The 23,040-nt window shown below is 40.4% G+C and overlaps 1 protein-coding gene across 1 annotated transcript in view; it reads right to left on the reverse strand.

Moving 5' to 3' along the window:
* The window catches only part of EPHA5 (EPH receptor A5), a 276,495-nt gene that overhangs the window by 17,531 nt on the left and 235,924 nt on the right, over nucleotides 1-23,040 (reverse strand). Inside the window, 7 exon segments of the mRNA XM_042474841.1 lie at nucleotides 549-742; nucleotides 5,373-5,522; nucleotides 7,289-7,404; nucleotides 7,407-7,500; nucleotides 12,195-12,256; nucleotides 18,250-18,435; nucleotides 19,883-20,008. Coding sequence (XP_042330775.1) covers nucleotides 549-742; nucleotides 5,373-5,522; nucleotides 7,289-7,404; nucleotides 7,407-7,500; nucleotides 12,195-12,256; nucleotides 18,250-18,435; nucleotides 19,883-20,008 — 928 coding nt within the window.

A 23,040-nucleotide genomic window follows, 5' to 3' on the forward strand; every position in this document is an offset into this window, starting at 1 on the left:
TGCTATGTCATTATATTTAATGGGACTTGAGCATACAAGGATTTTGTTATACACCGGGGATCTTGGAACTAAACCCCGCTGCCCTTTTCATTTTTCCTTATTCACTCCAAAAATCACTACAAACATTAGAATTCTGAAATTTGTTGTAAAGCAGGAGCTGAATGGGGCCTTCCAGATGTAGTGCTGAAATGTCCATTAGCCTTAGCCAGCACTGGCAATGGCAGGGAATGCTGGAAGAAGCAGTCCAACAACTTTGCTCATCTCTGCTGTAATCCTGCTCTTCAGTACTGAAAAGAGTTTGCTTCTCTAAATATGATTATGAATTTGGATAATTTGTTTCTCACTGACAGCTAACTCTATTTATTTAAAATTACAGTGGTAAATGTAAGATTGCTAAGGCACTTTCAACTGTTTCAACACTGTAATAAAAGTGACAAATTCCTTGAGCACTTATTTAAAACACATACATCCTGAGATACTAGCCAGTCTTGCTAGTCCTAGCAAGAATGTGAGGAAGATGATACAGAATTTTGGGCTGGGTTTGCTACCTGCTTGATGCATTCACCAGTGTTTTCAGACTACTTGGGTTCCGAATGAGTTTGTCTAACATGCAGACAATTTCATCAAACTTCGGCCTGCTGTTTCGGTCTTTTTGCCAGCAATCCAGCATAAGTTGGTACAGAGCAGCTGGGCAGTCCATGGGACTTGGCAAGCGATATCCTTCTTCGACAGCTTTAATCACCTAAGAAAAGATAGAACAGGTTCCAGGACATCCTTTTTCAACTGCTGTAAAGAAATTCTTAAAGAGGTCAAATGGCTTTTTGTGGGCTTTTCGGGCTATGTGGTCATGTGCCATAAGATTTTCTTCCTGATGTTTCACCAGCAACAAGCGGCCGCCCACCTCACCAGGCAGGCTGCTTTGCCGTCGGCAAGGCATGCTGGGGCAAGCTGTGCTGCTATTGGGCCGGTTTGAGGAGGAGAGGTCCTTGTATCTCAGTGGACTGCTCTGGGAGGCAGGAAGACCTCTCTATGGTGTGCCCCAGTCCTCCAGGGCAGTCCATTGGCTGGGTTGCCTTGGCGGAGGGGCCACCACACCTGCTATGCATGCTGGGTCCTGGCCTATATAAGGGCCATGTGCTCTGGCCCCAGTGCCATTCGCTGCTCGGCTCTCCTACCCTCCCTCCCTAGGGTTGGTAGTTTTAGTCACAACTTCAAGGGCAGTAGCATAGGTCATGGATCTGGTTGGTGTGGTTACCAGGGCTACGGAGCACTGGTATGGGAGTCATTAGGTACCCAGGGGCGATGAGGGCATACGTTGTGGCCACTGCAGGGGCCACAATGCGGTAGCGCCTCCCGGGGACTAGGGGCTTAGAGAACATGTGAGTGGCTGGTGGCATTGCTGCAAGATGGTGTTCCTTAGCCCCTAGGTCATCCCATTGCCTGGCGGTCACCAGGCATGTGGCTTATCGAACAACCGAGGGGTTGTTCAATACTACAGATCCTGACTTCATGCTTTGGGCCAACCCTACCAATTTTATTTGCTTGCTGAATAAAGTTGTGGCCTTTCCTCCAGCTTTGGCTCATGTGTTTACTTGTGGCGGCCTCCTAGGCAACTCTTCTGGAACATGGCCATATAGCCTGAAAAACCCACAAAAAACTATGGATGCTTTGCAAAAGCATAGATGGACTGACTCTGTCTGCTGACAAGTTCAAAAAAGTTGGGGGAAATCCATTGTAAACTACTATGGAAAAGAGAACTGTTGGGTGTATATGCTTGAATGCTTGACATATTGGGATGGAAAGGATATTTATTATTATTCATTTTCAGGTTCCCAAAAGTCAGGACACCATATTAGGAAAAATAATAGACCAGCACGAACCTTGTACAATTTTCTCCCTGTATCTTGAAGTTCCAAAGTGTTGTGGAGAAATTATTCTGCATTAAAAAAAAGTCTGCACACACACACATAGGTTTTTGCACCTACAGATACAGTCATACACACAAATCCAAAGATTTTTCTACAAATGAGAATTCCTCTGCAACACTTTGGGTTGCTTGAATACCAGGAGAACACTGTAGGGAACATGAATTTTCTCCCTCAGCAGGGAGAAACTACCATAATTATTCATCCTTGCACGAGAAGATGAAAAAGTGAAGGCTTTACATCTCGATCTGAGATAGACCTGTAGGGAGGAAATGTAAAGACTGGTGTGATGAACCCTTAATGATGCATTTACCTGTACCTTTTGGCAACTGTTACATATATTTACATACATGTAAAAACTGAAAATTAAACAAAAATATTAAAAATAAATATTTTTAAAATGAAGATTTGAAAAGTGGTATATCTGAGCAGTAATTGTGGGATACTCTCCTGGTATGTTTGGGGAAATGGACAAGCTCACAATGTGAAATATTGTGTTACTGATGTATTTCAGTTACTTTTTCCTTGACTTTGAATCAGGAACCACTAGAACCCAGCAAGAAACCCACCAGGAAGATGACCAGGATTTGGTCATACCAATAACAATCAATAGCAAACAGGCTCCTCCTCCTACAATCGTGCAGTAACTTCAGGGTCTCGGTGTTGTAATAATGTACCAAAAAATTGAAGAAGCTCTCATAAAGCACAACAGTGTCCTCTGGCTGCTTGTCAATAGAGGGCAATGACTTTTGAAAAAAGATAAGCATTTGAGATGGACATTGTGTATGGAAGAAATAGCTATTTTTTTCTGAGCTGTACTGGAGCTAGCAATAGCTTTTGAGTGCCTTTTCACATTTACACTCCAAAAGGCTGAAATATATGGCCAGACCTAACACAGTAACATCAGTGACACTTAGGGGGCAAAAAAGCAGTGTGACATTTGCTACTTATTAGGGTATTTATGATTTTAAAATCTTAGGAATGCTGTTCTACTTGTAAACCAAGTGTATGGGTAGTGCATGGCTTATTTTAATAGCAGCACTATTTGTTACCACCCCTAGGGTGGCAAATTTGGCATCAGTAGGAAGGACCCAGGTGGAGGACTCAAAAACAGACAGAAGTCTTATGGGGCCTGTGGGCTGCAATGCCTGCCCTTATCTAGGACTTCATACAAAAGATCAGGAGGAAGATTATCTTTGGAGCGGTACAGAGTGCCAAAAAAAGGCGCCTCCCCAGTGCCTCTCTTTGCTCCACAGGAGCGCCGCAGCAACCAAATTGTGCGGTGCTGCTGTGCAGCAAAAAAGAAGTGCCTGGAAGCAGCTCCTTTTTGCTGCGATGCTGCAAAGTGCCAAAGATGGCATGGTGACATTGCAGCTGTGCCGCACCATTTGGACGCGACGCAGCAGCAACATCATCACCCCGTGTGCCCTCTATACAGCACTGCACAGCTGCAGCACATCCATGATGTGCTAGGGTTGCGGGCCGTATACACACCCCACCCTTGAACAACCCTAGCATGACATGGGCACACCGCAAAGGGCCCGTCTGTACCAGGCCATTGTGTGTTTGGACTGGGAAAAGACTGTTAGTGGCAGTGCTGATGGTGCACTTACAAAGTGCTTTCCTTACTATATTTGTGGAGAAGTATCTCAGGCAATATGAAATCTTTAAAGGGAACCCCAGAAGATCACACTCCATTCATTTTCAGTACAGTAATTAATTCAGAATAACTAGTGGAGCTGGACTTCGACTGACAATTACTATTATCCATTCTATTGGCCATTCCATTTGTTAGCATGTATTGAAAGACTGGTGGTATATCCACACTGTTATCTGTCTTTAATCCCCCCTCCCCACAACTGCAAGCACAAAGGGGTAACTGAAGCATGTTTAAAAGAGTATCTAATCCACCTTTAGAAAAAAAGGGAACATTCCCTTTTTCATTCACAGGCTGAGGTAGAATGTAGATCCAGACTGTTCAAAAACTATCAAATAGACCACACAGCCTTCTCTCCTTTCCCAGAGGAATTGCAGAGGCTAGTGATATGCATGGCCCTGGAGGATTAAGCCATGTGAGTCTGTCACTGCTTCTGAATTGAGTAATAAAAATGTATTCATCCCATGACAGCCCTTCATCCTTAAAAATAATAGTGATGGATGCTGAATTAAACCCTATTCATGGGATGACAATGTTTCTGCCAAGGAAACCTGTCCTGTCTTTGTTGTTTCGCTTTACTGCAAAGTGTGTTTGTGCTGCTGAAATGAAAGGACTTACAACAAAAAATACTGCAAAGAAAAAGTGGGGACATTTCTGCAGGCTTCTGTAACTACAGCTGCTGTTTTGCTGCACTAGTTAGGGTTTGTAAGCCTTTCCCTTTGATTTTCACAGATCTTTCTGTCATCATGCATACTGATTTCTGTCATCGTGCATACTGGTCTGTTTACCCACAAAAAAGGGGGTCATATTTTCTAAAATGTACAATCAAACCATATACTGTGCACCACATGCTAGAACAGCTAAACCTTTTCAAAGATACTCTTTATGGATGTGGACCAATGAAAAGATGCCCTACTGATTCTGAAGAGGTCAGGCTAGTGTCCCAAGTCCAGTCTCACTAAAAGCATTTTTTATGGATGTTCACAGAAAGATGACCCAAAGCCTATGGGTACTCTGCTCTTAATGCCAGGGGTTCAGACACTTCATAAAGATTCAAGAGCTCCATATTTATTATCCAAAGCCCCCTTGCTCCTGGCACAGTGGAGAAGGGAGCATGCATTTCCTCAGCAACATCAGATTGCAAAGCTCTATGTAAAACTCTTTTTAAATTCCTGCTCAGCTGAAATTAGACCCCATTAAGAGAATGTCCCTTTTCTCTGAAAGCTTGGACCAGAGATAGTTCTAGGTTTGAGGAGCCCACTGGCAAGTGTCCTCTGATGCCTTCCCATTAGCCCCCCAGGGAGTTCTAATAAGCTCAGCTGGTGGTGGCAGCAATTGCAGCAGTGCTCCAAGAAGCTGGATATAGCCACAATTATATGACCAAAATTTTGCATCACTCCAGAGCATTGTAGGAAGTTTTAATTGGCAGCTAGATCCAACTACCCAGTACCACTTAGAATGCTGATATGTCAATATTATCACAGGTGACCAAGAATTAGAATCTGGAGTTCTGTCCCTGACACCTGCCAAACTGGAGAATGCTCCAGGTCATATTCTTTCCGACCTTTCTTTGGTGGCAAGCCTGGAAGGACAGAAAGGAGATTAAGTAATCTATCATGTTCAAAAGCACAGACAGTGATGAAGTATGAATGGGATCATTAGTATACATCACAGAAGCAATTTCTTGACCATTCACCATTGCTTCTTCTCACCCCATCCTCCCTCACTTATACAATACAATAATGTTCAAACCTGACATCAGATCAGGATATTTATTTGCAAATACTTACATCTTGATTGGTCATCTCCCAGTAAGGTCTCTCCCCATAGGACACCACTTCCCACATCACAATCCCATAGCTCCAGACATCACTGGCAGAGGTGAATTTGCGGAAGGCGATTGCTTCTGGAGCTGTCCATCGGATTGGGATTTTTCCTCCCTAGGGAATTTTTTCAAAAAGAAATAGAAATCACATGCTTTCTCAGAGTGCCAAGGGAGATCATATTCTGTTTTGAACAAGGTGGGAAAGAGATGTAGAATTTCTAATGTAAATTGGTTTTGAGAGCAGGATGGCCTCTTTCTGTGTTATCTCACCTTATGTGTGCCTGCAGGCTGACTACTAATTGCCTGTCCTTAAGGCTTGTTTAAATTTCATTTGAACACCAGGACACATATAGAATTCACATCTCAATTAGGTCACAGTAGCTGGTGGGGAAAAATCCAAACAAACAAGCAATCAGCACAGCATGCATTCAACAGCAGCTGACTGTATAGTATGGAAATCCCACCACACAATTTTTATGCCAATTTACTGAGCATTTCAACACAATCCTGAGCTACAAAATCAGAATTCAAATTCAGAAGGAAAAAAGGAGATGACAAAGGTCAATGCCAGGATACTCTATCTATCTCTTCATATGGCTGATCTACTAAAAAACCAAAACAAACAAAAATAATGGGGAAATACATAAAAGTTATTGTCCTGAGTGAAAATGAAAATCAGACCAACAGATACATATGGAGTCATTGTTGTGTCTACAAGTCATTTCCTACTTATTGTGACCATAAGGCAAAGCTATCACAGAACAAAAAGATTGTTCAGAGGAGATTTGCGTTTGCCTTCCTATGAGACTGAGACTAGCCCAAGATAACCCAGTGATTCTTCCTGGCCAAGTAGGGATTCAGACCTTATTTTCCAAAGTCATAGTTCAATGCTTAGACCACTACACTATGCTGGCTCTCAAAGCACTAAGCCATCCTCCCATTCACTACATAATCCTTCTGAGTAAATCCTTTTGCAAAGGGATCTTGTAGCATCTTTGAGACTAGCTTTGCAAAAGAAGTTGTAGCATAAACTTTCACAAACTTGGTCTATTTTCTCAGATGCAGATGTATACCTTTGTGATTCAGAAAAAAGAAAACAGCACCAGTGTGTGTATGGCAGGAGGGGGAAGGAGTAGCACTAGAGAAGTAGGAATCAGAGAAAGAAAAGTAAGTGGGTATGTACACCAAATCCTACCCTCCCAAGGAGAATTTTTTTCTACTTACAACTTATTTCCAATTTATGGTGATCATGGGGATTTCTTGGCAAAGTTTGTTCAGAGGAAGTGTGCCACTGCCTTCCCCTGAAGCAATACAATACACAGAATAATATTTAAGTGGCCATCCATTTGGACAAATTGGTCAGATTGTGAAGCTTACCCAGATCTGTGGGGTTTATGAAGTTTAGTGTGTTCCTGTTGCTTGTGGAGACATCTGATTGTATTCTAGCTACTCTGATCTAAAGGGAGCTCTTCATGATCGACCCTAATACATCTGGATTACTATAGGATAGAAAGTACTGATTGGCCGTTACAGACTGCCAAAATAAAGCTGCTTCGGGTCTCTTGGGAGGTATGCATTTTAAATGATGCATGTGTCCTAAGAGTCCGGAGTTTGCGCCAAAGCCCACTCCATCCAAGCACTGGAGTGCAGCTTTGTGCAGCTTCCGGATTCTTAGGATGCATGCATCATTAAACAGCATACCTCCAAAGAGACCCGACAGCAGTTATTTTGGCAGCTGAAAAGGCCTAATTTGCTAATGGAGGCTCTTGTAGAAGAAACCTACTGATGTTATGCAACTGTGAAATTTTTGAAAAAATGCCTGAATGGCTTGAGTATTTTCCACACTGCTTCTTCCCTCATGCTTCAGCCCCTTACTGCTACTTACCCTGTTGTGGAGGCCGCTTCAGGATCATCTTCAAGAATTCTGGAAAGTCCAAAGTCAGACACCTTACACACTAAGTTACTGTTGATTAGGATTTTTCTGGCAGCCAAGTCCTGTGTACATAGCCCATGTCAGAAAGGTACTTCATCCCAGATGCTATCCCTCGGAGCATGCCAACCAGCTGAATTACAGTGAACTGCCCATCATTCTTCTGCAAAAATAACAGACAATTATAAAGTCAAGCAATTGGCTGAAACAAAATGTGTATAATCTGGAATGGAAAGAGGGGTGAGACACCATAATCCTACAAGTGATGTCACTGAGACAACAATGGGGCTCAACAATATCTTGTGATTAGATGTGGGCCTGAGGTTATTCAGAGACCACAAACTATTTTTTGGGGGGGGGGGTTAGCTGATGTTATCAAGCTAGCTTGAATAGACAAATTTATTTATTTTCAAACATGATGAAGCATCTATTCAACTGAATCTGATTGTCTAAAATATTAAAAAGGGAAGCAACATCACTGGTAGAACATAACACCTCTCCTCCCTGAAACTTAAAAAATAGGACTGATGTTTTTAAAGAAACAAAGAAAAAACCACTATGTGAATATTTGTTGCACAATTATCAGTGCCACAAGGCACTTGCACCGGTTAGAAGGAGAGAGGATAATTAGATTGATATAAGGATGACCAAACAAGAGGGAGAACGGAGAGATGACATTTGGCAGATGTGCCCACCCTTGCAATTCTTGCCTAGAAAAGCACCTATTTCTGTTCTGTTCTCCTCTGCTCTAAACTAATCATTGCATCAGCTTTTCCTGCTTCTGAAACGTATGTTATTCTACTTATCTTGTATTGTAGGTCATTTCATCCATAAATGTCCCTGGAAAGTGATGTTGCAGGGTGATATAAAATCCATTATTAAATATACTATTTTAAAAAACTTATTAATGGATTCTGTATCACCTTTCCACTAGAGCTGGCATTTTTAAAAAATGTTTTAGTGGTTAGTCTAAGCTTAGTTATGCAGATGCCTTTCATTTCTTTCTATCTGTTGTTTAAGATGTGGTGAGGGGGTAAATTTAACCTAAGGGGTTTTGGTGCTGTAGTATTTTTGGTGATACAACAGCATCTGGCACAATTAGCATTTTAATGAATCTGTGCCTGGGCTGTAGTTACATAAAGACGACTCACAAATTTTCTTGCCCTTTAATAAGCAAAGGAGGTTTGACACATTAAGACACTCTGTCAAAAATACGGCCATTCTTTGCAAGATTTTTTCTCACTTCAGGGTTTTATTTAGAATTTTTTTTGGGGGGGGAAGGGAAATGAAGGCCATTTTTTCTCTTTGTCAAAATCTTGTTTTGTGCATAGCGACAAAAAACAGTGCCTTTTGTATCTCCCCCCGCTTTTTTTTTTTTACCCACACATATTTTTTTTTTGGGGGGGGGGAGAAGACCTGAAATGTGAAAAAAAAAATCAAAAGCTATTCAAAATCTCTTGAAATCTCACCCAGCAGGATCAAAACCTGTGAAAGCATTTGCTCTTGCACCTGGGAATGAAATAAGTCGTCATTTACAGCCCTGTAGCTTTAGAAGATCCTGTGATGATCCATCTCTTTTTGCCTTCCCCTGGTTCTAGAGTAGCAATGACTATTCTAAGTGGGTTTCAATATTCTAATATGATGTCCTCTGGAGTGAGACTTTCAGAGTTGTTGTTGTTGTTATGATGATGTCTATATTATCTCTTTGTTTATTTATTTAAAAATTTGTATTGCAGAAATTCATTGTTTTAAACTTTTAAAAAATGCTTCAGCGTATGATAACTGTACAAATGAGACCTCCTGTCATCAGCTGCCTTGCTCAAGTCTTGAAAACTCATGGCCATGGCTTTGATTGAATCAGTCTCTGCTGTAGACTCTGCCTGTAGTTTTCATCTTTATTGAGCATTATCATTTTTCTAGTAAGTTGCATTTACCCCTCAAATACTGAATTGAAATATTATTTCTAGGTTACTATAGCTCAGTGGTCCCCAAACTTTCAGATGATCACCCCCTTTTGCTTGGGCAATGACCCCCCCGGCATATCTTTTGATATTAGTTCTACTGCAAATTCAAAATAACCGCCACACCAAGTAACCCTGGGACCAGCAACCAAGAAGCCTCTCATCCATGCCACCCCTCCAGCAAAGGCCAGTGCAGGCAAGAAGCCTCTCGTTCGGCCAGCTGTTTGGCTGTTGCTCCCAAGGCGGCAAGGTGCAAAGGGAAAAACTTCTCCCTGGCAAGGAAGGACTCTCAATCATTCTTCATTGGGACAGAGAGGGGTAAAGCCAATGTGTGTGATGGGGATTTAGAGAGACCACATGCCCTGGATTGGCCTGGACAGGGAAAGGGAGAGATTTTAATTACAAGAGCTGCTCCAGGATGAAGGATTCTTTATGAGCATTGACCCCTGATAATCTGTTCTGTCCTTCAGCAAAGACACAGCTTCGGGTGTCTCTCCCTGCCCCCACAAACATTGTTTCTTCTGTTATCTCTTTTTTCAGCCTGTCCGATAAAAGAAAACGGGAACAGCAGAGTTGCTCTAACTTGTCACCCAAGTCCCAGCAAAGCTCACAAAGCTTAAGCAGAGAAGCTTCTGTTTGCTACTGCTTCCCCACTGCCACATACTTTAATTCCTTGGTTCAGTCAGCCAGTCTGTCCCCAGATGGTGCTCTTCTGATCCATAGAAGCAATGTCTTGTGCCCAAGCCTCACAAGAGTTTTCCAACTGTCCCTGCCACCGCCAGTCAAAATGCAGTTAAGCTTGTGCAGTCAGGCAAAGAGCAGGAGATGCCGGAGATTATCACACGAAGGATAAGGATGGGAGCAAAGTAGATTGCTTCCATCCTTATCCTGTCCTATTCACACAATTGCGCCAAAGACACACAGCACACTTATCCCATTCTTCCCCCATCTGTGAAGTGTAATGGCCCCATCATTTGGTATTAACAGAAACTCCAATTGATACCAAATGACAGGGCCATTACACTTCACTGATGGGAGAAGAAAGGGATAAGCGTGCCACATGTGGTAATCAGGAGAATAGGCTGGGATAAGGATGGAGCAATCCGCTTTGCTCTTGTCCTTATCCTCTATGTGAAAATCTCCACCATCACACTAAATGATCAGTGAGACTGCATTGTGGTTTTAAGGGACCATGAAAAGAAGTTTCAAGCAACCCTCATCCCCACCATGTTCCTAAAGGCTGCTGGTTCTCCTTTCCTACAACCAATACTGAATGTCCCCCTGCTGCCCCCTTTTCCTCTCATCGCCTCTCTTCTACCACCTTTCTCCTTCATTGCCCCCTTGGATCTTTCCATTGCTTCTGGGGGCATACTGCCCACTTTGGGAATCACTGTTAAAATCTTTTATTGCTTAATGATTATTCATATTCTTTTAAAACTGTACTATTATACTTGTTTTTGGGATGTCATGTTTATCTCCTTTGAATTTCCTTTTGGAAGGAAGTGACACAAAGTTTGAAAGGAAATGGTAGCAATCAATATAAATGTGACACTTAAGAGGTGATGCTTAATATGATGGTATTCCTGCTGGTTTTAGGTCTTGATACAAGGTAGGCTTGAACAAGTTGCTAATATAGTGAGCTCCCAGGCAATTCCAGAGCCACTCCCAGTTCATAACCAGCATGAATTAGTTTGGCTTAGGAAATAGTGGATCATGTGCAACTTCATTCCTGACTTCTGCATCACTTAGATTTCTTATGAAAAGTCAAACAGATGCTGCAGTTAATTTACAGTTAAATGAGTGATAGGGTAACACATTTTAGGAGCAAAATATAGCACATTAACCTTTTAAACTATATTTGCCATATTCCAAACATTAACTGCTTATGTGCATTGCAAATGAATTTTCCAATCCCTCCCCACATTTTTCATTAGTTTATATTTTTATTATTAACTTGATTACTGATAGCAAACAATGGGCTGGAACAGATGGCCCTTTAAAGCCACCATACGGGAGGCTTGGGGGTGCAGTGTTTATATGCCACATGTTCCCACACCACACTGAAGCTGCCCGGAGCTTGGGCAGCTGTCCTGATGTGGGTGACTTCAAGATGCTCCAGTGGTGCAGCGTTTATATGCCACACACAGTTGGAGCGCCTTGAAGCCACCATGGGGCCACAGCAGGGGAGAAGCCACCTTTTTCCTGGCCAAAAAAGGAGCAGATCTTTGCCCATTCCGCCTTTGGAAGGGCAGCTTCAGCTTGTCTGTTTCACCCCAATGTTTCCCCTTTCAAACAATTCCCAACTACTGTACTGTATTACAGTTGCTGGGAATTCTTCCTACTTCTGCCACAAACTAGAATTTCTGGAATTGCAAATCAGAGAAACATTTTGAAGTGAGGATGTAAATATTGCTCACTTGAGACTCTTCTGTTGTTTGTTTCAGTGTGGATATCACACTGTCCTACAGACCTCTTCTTCCTGGATTACAGTATATCATTGCCCTTAGCCAAACCAAGTTTCAGGACTTCCTGAAAGCAGAAGTTTAGTGTAACCTGAAATCCCAAATGTCAGTGGCATCCAAAACAGCATATTAAAGCTCAGGTAGCACACTTTCAACAGCTTATTGACTGACAAGCAATAGTGGGTCCCTTGTCAGAAGGGATTTTGATTTGTTCTGATTTGTTTTAAGGGAGCTATCCAAGGTGTTGAAACTATGTAAGAACAGGGTTCAGCAGCTTGAACAGCTCCTTTAGAGCCTTGATTAAAACCTGGAGTTGATTCACGGCTCTACAGACATGGAAGCCAGCAACTGGCACTGCTGGTAAGAATAGTTTTTATGGATTCCTTTATAAGGTGGATCAGACAATTCATCTACAAATTGATTTCAAGTCTTACCTTCAAAAATGTATCCAAAGATCCATTTTCCATGTATTCAGTCACGATCATGACTGGTTTACCTGGTCAAAGAAGATCAGAAGCATATCAGTTGTAACTCATAGAATAGCAGATAGTATATTTTTTCATACAAGTCCTGCCAACTTCAACTCTTTAGTTGTTAAGTACAACATGGTTTAGTTGTACATAGGCCAACCACATTTTGTGGATTTGATTTTTCACAGATTTTATTAATGTTTTCTCTGAGAATTTTTAGGTCCTCTAGTGCAACTCTATCAGAACCTGACCACAGAGTCACAATGGAAGACTTAGAGATTCCTAGAGATAAAAAACTTTTCTAGGCATTTATAGGTCTTCCACTGCAATTCTATTTTTGACAGATGTTGGCCACAGAGTTGTATTGGAGGACCTAGAGATTCCCAGAGAAGTGTTCACTCAAGTAAAAGATAAGTGTTTTTAATTAGGATTTTTTTCACTTTCATGGGGATCCTGCACCCCTAACCCCAGCAAATGTGAAGGGCCCACTGTATATAGTTAAGAGACTACATATAGAATTATAGTGTCCAACTGCAGGAAACATATATTTAAAAACTCATGCACCATATATATACCACCAGGGAGCTGGTGAGGCTCACACTTGCCAGACTTTGGATGGTAAATTCAACTTTGTCTCTGGTATGAAATAGATGCTGGCTGAATGAATCAGATTAGACACAATATATTGCTAAATATCCATACTAATTATGTAATTGGAAAATGCAATGTGTTGTTTATAATTGGAATTTTCAGACTACCCAGGTTCCTAACCCCTGTTGGTCATGCAGACTAAATATGCCATAGAGTTAAGTACCCAGAACTTGCCAGAAGGAAAAAGCAGATTGGTAGTTATTGAGTAGGACAGTGTTTCTTTATGACATGAAAAATGAATGTCCATGCTGTTCAAATGACAATCTAAATATCCACAATTTAAACAATAAATCCAGCACTTAGGGCCAGAACAGACAAGTAGCTTTAGTCAGCTTCAAGCTGGCTTAGGGGCATGGCATTTTCACACACCACATCCTCAAGTTGCCTGGAAGTTGTGCCAGTGACAACTAGCCAGGTGGCCTTCGGGCAACTTGGAGGTATGGCGTTTAGATGCCCCACTCCGCCATTCCAGCTGGAAGCCAACTGAAGCTGCTGTGAAGCAGCTTCAATCCATCCCAGTAGGAACAGCTTTGGGGGCTAGATTCTGGCCAGATTGGGCCTACAAGGTGTGCTTGCTGCGGCCCCAATCTGGCTTCGTCAGGGGTGGTTTCAAGATGGCCCTTCTAGTCATTGTTGTTTTCAAAAGTCACATATTGTTTTTAATTCATGCCTTTGAGAATAATTAATGTGAATTAATGTGTTAGCATTAAAATGTTTGATAAAGAGAAATGAACTTATGAATGATCTACTTGTTTACAAAGATAGTATTGGAAAACAGGTAAAATCTAAGGTGTATGGGCAACAACTGATATTTTTTTTAAAAGGGAAAGCTCTGGTTTAAAAATCATCAGGTTTTTATCCAGCCTGAGCAGAACCTAAGAAATCATCTTTCTTACAGAATGTATTTGCTTTTTATATTGTGGAGCTCCACCTTAATTTGCATTGTTGAAAACAAGCGATTTAGCATCCCCCTCAGAAACAAATGTCTAAATGAGCACTGTCACATAAAGAGACATACTGTGTGAATTGATAGAATTACAAGAACTATGTCTGTGACAAAGCAGGATAATAGAAAGAAGGGAGAAGGTCAAACTGAGAAGGGAGTCACAGGGAAGTGGAAACCTTGCTATGAAGGTACCAGTTGTTTCTAATGCTAGCCTGTCTCTTAGTGATAGAAGCGTGAGTGATAAACGCATTGTGGAAGCTCAGAATGACCTCCTTGACTGAAAACAAGTTTTTGAATAATGGCCTGTTATAGCTAAGGCAATGGAACCAAGGAATAGAGGCATATGCAAATGATATGAAGGGAAAGGTTGAGGACTGTCCCTAAGTCTTGTCCCTATGGACAAGAGGATACTAGCATCTCAGGGGGAAGAAAATGGGTATCAACATTCTTTCTAAAGGAGCTTAAGACTCACCTGTTCTCACACATATATACAGACCCAAACCCAACTCTATTCATATGCTACACATCATAACCAGTGCGTTATGACAGTTGCATCTGTCAAATTCAACGGCATTCAGATTAACACTGACAATGTACATGTGCATCTATCAGCACTGCACTTTAGTCATACAGTGGATCCTTGTTATACGCTGGGGTCTGGTTCCAAGATCCCCCGTGTATAACAAAATCCGTGTATGCTCAAGTCCCATTAAGTATAATGACATAGCAAAATGGTGTCCCTAATAAAAAATGGATCATCAAGGTAAATTTATACTTTTTTGGAACATTTTCAAACCGTGTATGCTTGAATCCGTGTATAAAAAATCTGTGTATAAGAATTGTATATACAATTTCCCCCTTGAAAGAGTGGGATAAGTGCAAATTCTCTTCTCTAAGGCCGAATATAGCCATCAATAAGAAATGGTTCAGCATAGTTTGCTTTTTTGGACTACAGCTCAGATTCTGGGAACTACAGTCAGCCCTACCTATACACTGATTTTTTACACACAGATTCAAGCATCCACGGTTTAAAAATATTAAAAGTATAAATTTCAAATATCAAATCTTGATTTTCCATTTTTTAATAAGGGACACCATTTTGCTATGTTATTATATTTAATGGGACTTGACCATACACGGATTTTGTTATACACAGGGGATCTTGGAACAAAACCTCAGTGTATAACAAGGGTCCACTGTACAGTTAAAAAACCAAATTGTTTCCAAGCTCTCTTCTTTGACACTCATGGTATACATAAAAATATAAAAATAAAAATAAAAAATAAAGCTGGCAAATCATCTTAAAGAACACTGAAGATTTGCTGCCTCATCGTCTGGTTAATTTTCATGACCAAGTCATTTTAACTGTAATTACGTATAGTTTATGCTTCATTTTTATGTGCAAATGCTTAGTAGTTTGAGAACACGACATAACAATCATTAGCATGGTTTACTCCTGATTGTATACATTCAATGCAAGTCTTCCAGAATACATACAGCTTTTTTCTTAAATCAATTTTTGTTAGTAGGCATACAAAAACACAGATAAACAGGGGAGGGGGGTGTTGGAGGAAAGGCAGAATATAGACATGATTGCTGGGCAACTTCACAACTGTATTCTGTCTTTCCTCCAACATCTCCCTTCTTTCTCAATCCTTGCCTCTATAGGAGAAAAGATGTTGAACTAAGGGAATGAATGGCCTAAGGACCTACAATGAGTTACGTGCCTGAAGGCTGTTTCTCAGATTACAATTGTTCTGGTGTTAACACCAATGTTTCCTACAACAGCTTTCTAAAATGTGCACACAAATCTATTAAACACACTGGACTCATCCAGGGTTCCAAATTACATAAGCAAAGGGATTGAAAAAAAGAGGTATGGGGACATGCACACTCACAATCTATAACCTATAGAAAATATTGCTGTAATACTTGTGTTTCTCACATTGATTGATGTATGGAGAATTCAGCTCAGGACCCCACACTCTTAAGCATTTTGTGTAAGTCCCAAATAGCCCTAAACAGCACTTGTGGGAGACATTTATCACCTAAAGGCAGCAGCTGAATCCATGAAGAGCAAGGAAACTCGAGGAAGCATAGGAATAGAGTGGAAGTTGCTGTACATTCCTAGCAAAAAGCATTTCCTTTACTGGTACATCCTTTTCAATTGGTAACAGTCTGTTTGATTTTTCCCCAAGAAGCTACAGCCACTCACTGCGGTCATTTCCACCATCTTGGAAAAGAAACTTAAAGAGAATCCAAAGAACTCCCTGGTACTGCTCTTCAGTAAGATGAGCTTGGCTATCACAAATGAGCAATTTAAGAGAACAGCTTTAGCCTTCTGTTCATTTATCATGAGATCTTAGCAGACTAAGACTTAGCAGTGGCATTTATGATGGACCCAGTTTTAACAACAGATCACAGTGAGTTGTACAATGCAGTTTCCTCATCTCAGGCACTTAAATGCAGCATTACAAAAAAAAGATGGCACTTCATAATGACACCACCTCCTAGGAGTGCTACTTCTGGCTCCCTTCCTCTGTTTCAATCGTAAGAAAATCATATTTCTTTGACCTTAAGCTTCATTATCTGCATACTGCAGGTTGAGAATAATTGTTGAATAAATTAGCATCACATTAGAGAACATGAAACTAAGGACACAAATAAGTGTGAGCTTCAACAAGAAAAATTACAAGCAAGTGGCAGGCTTTCTGAACCAGTGACCTTGGTATCGTTATGAAGGCCTGGTGATGAAACTGACAAGCTAAAACTATATCATAAAATGGGTGTAAAAGGGAATGAAGAAGGATATGACTACACATTATTAGAAACACAGTGGTGCTTCTGGAACCACAGATCCAAATTGATTACCCCATTTCCTGATCATTTCCACTACAGTATAACTTGCATCCTGACATCATTTCATCCTGTGTGTCACCTTGATTATGTAATATCATTGGCTTCTGGGGTCAGAGACAGTCTAAGAACATGAGAACCTAAGGGAAGATGGAGAATGTGCTAAGGGGAAGAGATTCATTTATATGATGCCATTTTGATAACACTCTATTCCTTGAGGCAAGAGGAGAAGCACTGCCACCACAATTACCCCCCATGCATTACTGGCATTCAAATGAGAATTCTCTCTGTCTGATAATGAGAAAAAAGGTACAGTTGTCGCTCTCTATCCTCAGATTCTTTATTTGCAGATTCAAGCATTGATACCTTGAATAAATATATATATATATATATATATATATATATATATATATATATATATTCCAAAAAAGCAAATTTTTATTCTGTTATATAAGGGACACAATTTTACTGTGTTATTATATTTAATGGGACTTGAGCAACCACAGATTTTGGTATCAATGGTGGCTGGAGATGCGGTCCTGGAACCAAACCCCAGTAAATATGAAGTGTCTACTGTACTGCAACTGGTATCCACAATAATCCTCCTCAGAGCCAAACTTTTGAGATCTGATCAGACTGGGAATCACATGCTGGCTTTTCAGCCAGTAAGACTCTCCAGAAAGGTGGGAGTTCTCCTGGCGGGTGAGTTCATAATTTGCCATACCTTTCATTCTCTGAGATGGGCATCTCACAATACTTAATGTGTAAGATGGCCCTGTGTAGCTCTGCCATAATTTTTCCATTTTAGGCTAGATATTTTAAAGGAAAGGAGAGGCTGCTGCTCTTTGGCACTGAAAACAAGCCAAGAGCATGCCCAAATGCCCCCATGAGGAGATTGTTGAAGAGTAGACTCTACTTCCTGAGAGGGAAAGAGTGAATGACAAGTAATGAAGTGAGTCAGAGTGAGCCTTGGCACTATGAAAAGGATGTTTAAATTTTATATCCCAATTAAGGGATTCTTAACCTAGGGTCCTTGATGGTGGAGGGGAAAGGTTGAATGAACTGGATGCAATTTTTCTTCCTTCAGTTTCCTTCCTTTTACTCTTAATTGTACAGTTATGGCGAATTTTAATATAAAATGTAGTGTTTTCAGGTGTTCACTGTACTTTTTAAATTCCAGATTAATCTATGGGAACAAAATAAATTTCCAAATGGATAAAATAAAGTGCATGCATTTTTGGTGTAGACTGTCCTTATGTGTATTTTTCTGGGGAAGGGGTTTGTATCTTTCATCTGATTCTCAAAGGGTTCTGTAGCCTTTGGTGATGAGCTACTGTCCTAGCCAGGACACTGCTTTGAATTTTCATTAATACAATGGGGGAAATGCTTGAAAAGAAACTATGAATGACTCGATTAGGGTGGTAACAAATAGTACAACTTCATAAAGAGCCACAGTTAGGCACATTAACATAACTATCATTTGATGGCATCAAAGTAACAGATTTTCAGGGATTTCATAAGCCAAAGTATCTAAAACCAAAGCAGACATCAACACCAGATACGTACTCTTTGTGACAACACCTTCCAAGTGAATTATGTTAGGATGATCAAACTGTCCCATTATGCTGGCTTCCCCCAGGAAATCTCGCCTTTGCTTGTCAGAGTATCCCACTTTGAGGGTTTTAATGGCCACCGGCAATTCACGTTTCCCAGGCACTTTCAAACGCCCACTGCATACTTCACCAAATTCACCTGCAAACAAAACAAAGCCTCAGTAAACAGCTGCTGTTATTGCCTGTCTATTCATTTACATAATTCATAATTGTAACTAATGAGGGAAAAAAGTTAATCATGTCTTAGTTTTCTAAGTACAGAAGAACTGCAAAGTCAAAGGATTTCATAGCCGGCATCCATAGTTTTTGGGGGGTTTTGGGGCTATGAGGCTGTGTTCTAGAAGAGTTTATTCCTGATGTTTCACCAGCAGCTGTGGCTGTTTGCTCCTCTAGATTTGCTCTTCTGTACTTTAAATTGATTTCATAAACCTGGCAGTTTCCAAATACCTTGGATTAAAACACATCTGATAGAGTAGGTTATTCTAAATCATGGTGTCTAACAACTTGTCCATTATGCTTTATCATTTCTGTATCTCTCTTCTGTATTTTCCCATCATTGGCAAATTGCTTGCTATTCGTTCACCCATCAAACACTGTGGATTTCTTGTATTGATTAGGAAAGATAAAGAAGGAATTAAGATTTTAGGAGCTAAAATAAAATACTCCCCTCTTCATGTAGAGCTTGTCTCTTATACCTCCACCCCTTTACCATAGGCCATAGTAGGCTGTGCCACAGTTTACTCTCCTGATCTCTGTTCTTTCAATAACTGTCAATCTTTCTCACAAGGCTTAGGCCTGCTTTAAACTACAGTCAGACCTCCATATCCATGGGCTTCCCATCTACAGATTTGAGCATCTGCAGATGGGTAAGACCTATTATCCCTAATGGCTGTGTGTTCACACAGCTGTGCTAGTGGGCATGCTCATGTCATGTCACCATTAGGGAAAATGGGATTTGAGATCCCCATTGGGAGGAGGCATCTGGAATGGATCCCCCATGGATACGACTGTACAAGGGAACAGTGAGCAGAAGAAACATATGGCCAATTCAATCAATCAATCAAATTTTATTGCTTTTGACCAAAGGTCGTTGCATAGCACAACAATATAACAATACATATAGCAATATAACAATATATAAATACATGTAAATTATATCTAAAATATGAGTATCTCGTATCTGGTATAGAATTTTTAAAGAAATGAACAACAGTTGTCATTATGTGTTAAAATTTTTGTCATATGGCCAATTGAGTTATTCCTTCTTCCTCCTCCTCCAAACAACCTTGAGCAAACAAAACAACTTAAATGATTTTCAGCTACCTGTTAAATCTGTGAGCATGCTTGCAATATTTTTGGCCGTCACTGAGATACTGACTATGGCAACATTTAGTCCTTGTTGGGCTGAAAGTTAATTAACTATAGAAACAAATTCTGAATTAATTTCTTTGTTCCAAACTCTAAGTGATAGAATTCCCTCCCAGTTCAGTTACTGGACATATTCAGTGTTTGTTAATTTACTTCTACCATTATGAAAATGCTAAGGAAAGAAAGAGAGAAGATGCATGGTATCTGAATGTTCTTACCAGCTCCAATAACTCTTTCGATTGATATGCATGAGGCTTCTATTTCTTTTGCAAACTCGTGGACAGCTTGATTTGGGTCTTCATAGGTATGCGGATCGATATACGTCCTTACTCCTGGTAATTTGACTGCACATAAAATTAAAGTTTAACGTATTACAAATGGTGATGAATGAGAACAACAAGACTCATGGTTAAACTTGAGAGAACTACAGATGAGGAAGAAATTCATTTGTTTTTGTTTTTAATCTACTTTATACTATGCAAAATAATATGCAAATTAGAACATCTCTTTTCAGGTTTAATGCTTCCCTAAATTTTGTAATTAAGTTTTTTTTCTTTTAAAAATGCTTAATAAATCAGTATATTAGGAGAAATTGTGATCAAAAATACATAATATATAATAAATTTTCCCTATTGTATGTATTCTACATGCATTTTCCCTCTGAATGCATAGACTGGAAAACTGTGTACAAAATGCATACAACAGAAGAAGAGTACATAAAAATGCATGGGATTTTTGTGGTGATATTATACTAAAAAAATCGCAAACAGTTTTGGAAAAGAGAAAGAATAAACAGCTCAAATACTGCAGAAGTGAAAAAGGCTTACTTATAGATGGTTTGTACAGAGATATAAATTGAAATACATCTTGGTAATTATGAAAATATGTATATGAGTGTTGTGCAGTATAATAAATATATTATGATGCAATATTTAACAAATACTTTGTATACAAAAGGCTGTAATATTTAATAAGTTTTTCAGATGAAATGACAGAAACATTTAATCAACTGGAAGGGTACCATGTTTTTTTCAGCCACATATGTTTTATTAGTAAGTCATTTTTAGATGGCAAGCACAATCATAAGTGAGGTATTCCACTGCACATGCTCTCTTTGGGCTGAAACAGACGGCCCGGTAAAGCTGGCTCCTCACCGGCTCTGGGACATGGCATTTAGATATGCCATGCCCCCAAGCTGGACAAAAGCCATGCTGGCGATGACATGCTAGCCAGCTTTTATCGAGCTTGGGGAGTGGCTTTTAGACACCACATGCCCCAGAGCCGGCAAAAAGCTGATTCCAGAGGCAAAGGGGTGGCTTTTTTCCACCCCAAATTGGGGTGGATCTTTCCTGCTCCTATTTGGAGCAGAAACTGGCTAGATTAGGGCTGCGTGTCTGTTTGCTGTGGCACCAATGCAGCCTAAATGAAGCATCCCATATGCAAATTTATGTGAACTAGTAGTGCAATCCTAACTCAATGAGGTCCTGGATGCAGGGGGTTAGGATTAACCACAAGCATCTTCTGTCCTTCTGCCCTTTTTTAAAAATGGAAAAAAGTTACTCACTGATGTAGAAAAGGGGACTACAAATTGGTGTCCAAAAACTCATTTTTTAAAAAACCCTGCTTATTTGATTACTTGTGTTTTTAATTTATACCTTGCCTTTCTTCTAGCCCAGGAACCAAGGCAAGCCAAGTTGGTCCCTGAGATCCACCATCTAAACCATGTGTCAGCAGAACTGGTCTTCTGACTAATATCTGCTGCTAGAAGAGCCAAAAAGGAGTGGAGAAGGGACAGGCCAAGGAAGAACCAGTTTAGACCAGATCCAAACCTTCTCCAGTCCAGGGAGACAGCCACAATGGCAGTACACACTTAAATCAGGGTGAGGGTAGTAGATTCAGACACCCTTAGGCTGGAAAGGGTTTGGATTACACAATCAGTCTCACCTGGCTGAGTGTTGGCCCAGCTGGCCCTTGGCCATCTTTCACCTTTGAGATTCCCTGTAAATCAAATAAAACTCTTATGATTAATCCATTAAAATGTCTTTCAGTTATAGCTCCAGTGTACAAGGAACATGTTTTGTTAGCACAGACATAAAGACTGTAGCTCCTGCTGAACATCTGACATAAGTTAAGCCATCAAACATCATAGTCTTTCTGTCTTTATCTTGAAAGGTATACAGTGCACCTGCGTCATAAGCGGTGCGTCTTACATGGCTCCCAGCATACATTGAAATCTGCACTGGAAGAAGCTGTGCCGCGCCCCGAAAGAGTAATGGGGTGCACTGCCACACCACCACAAGTACAAGCCCCATTGGCTTTAATGGGGCTTGAGCATACACAGAATTTTCTTTACTCGGGGGTTTGGACCGGGACCACTGTACATTCCAAAGTAAGCGCCAGTGGCAAGTGACTTTCAATTTGAAAAAAAAGGGGAGGGAATCCACCTATGAAACTGTTTTATGTAAAACTGAATAAGGTATATTATTACTTTCCTTATAAATTGGACTATGATAACTGCATATGACATATGATACTGAAATTGCTCATTCATTTAAGATAGTTTTGTTAGTACTGCTTTCTTAGGATACACACACACTGATGTTGGGGTAGAATTCTAATCATGCCAGGACTGGCAACGTCCACTAAAGATGGGGGTATTTTTCAAGAAGTTCTACTGATTCCAGCTGGTCCTATAAAACCTTTTATGGCTGAAGTCTAGGTAATATGAAGAACCATATTCTGTTATATGAATCTGTTCATGCTTGGAAATCTTTTGGAGGCCCTTCTGTCTATCCCACCACCCTCACAGGTGGGAACATGGGAGACCGCATTCTCAGTGGCTGCCTCCAGGCTTTGAAATCCCTACCCCAGAAAGATTAGACTGGTACCATCCTTACTACTTTTCTGCAAGCAGACAAAAATGGTTTTATTCTGCCTGGCCTTTGAGAAGTAATTTTTAAGGGCAATAGACTATGCATAATGTGCTGGAGTTATGTGTGTGTTTTAATGCTTTATATTTTTAACTCTTTTTAATTTTTTGATAGTTTCATTGCTTTTTAACTTTTGCATGCTGTGAATTTTTAACAATTGTAAGCAGTCTTGTGTCCACAGCTGGAAAAAGCTGAGATATAAATAGCAGCAGCAGCAACAACAACAACAACAATCATCATCATCCCTCCAAAAAGGTCCTCCAATGCCAGAGTTTTCTTCCGGCATGATTTTCCTTCTCTCTTTCCATTTCAGCTAATTCCTATAGGACTGGTATACAATATGGAATAGATTTCTTTTTTTCTGCTACAAATAAAACATAGTGAAGTATGGAAGGCCCAAAATCCATTCTAGAGTTCTGGTAAAATAGAAAGTAATCATTCCTTTC

Source organism: Sceloporus undulatus, chromosome 6 (genome assembly GCF_019175285.1).
Source record: "Sceloporus undulatus isolate JIND9_A2432 ecotype Alabama chromosome 6, SceUnd_v1.1, whole genome shotgun sequence".
Taxonomy (NCBI): domain Eukaryota; kingdom Metazoa; phylum Chordata; class Lepidosauria; order Squamata; family Phrynosomatidae; genus Sceloporus; species Sceloporus undulatus.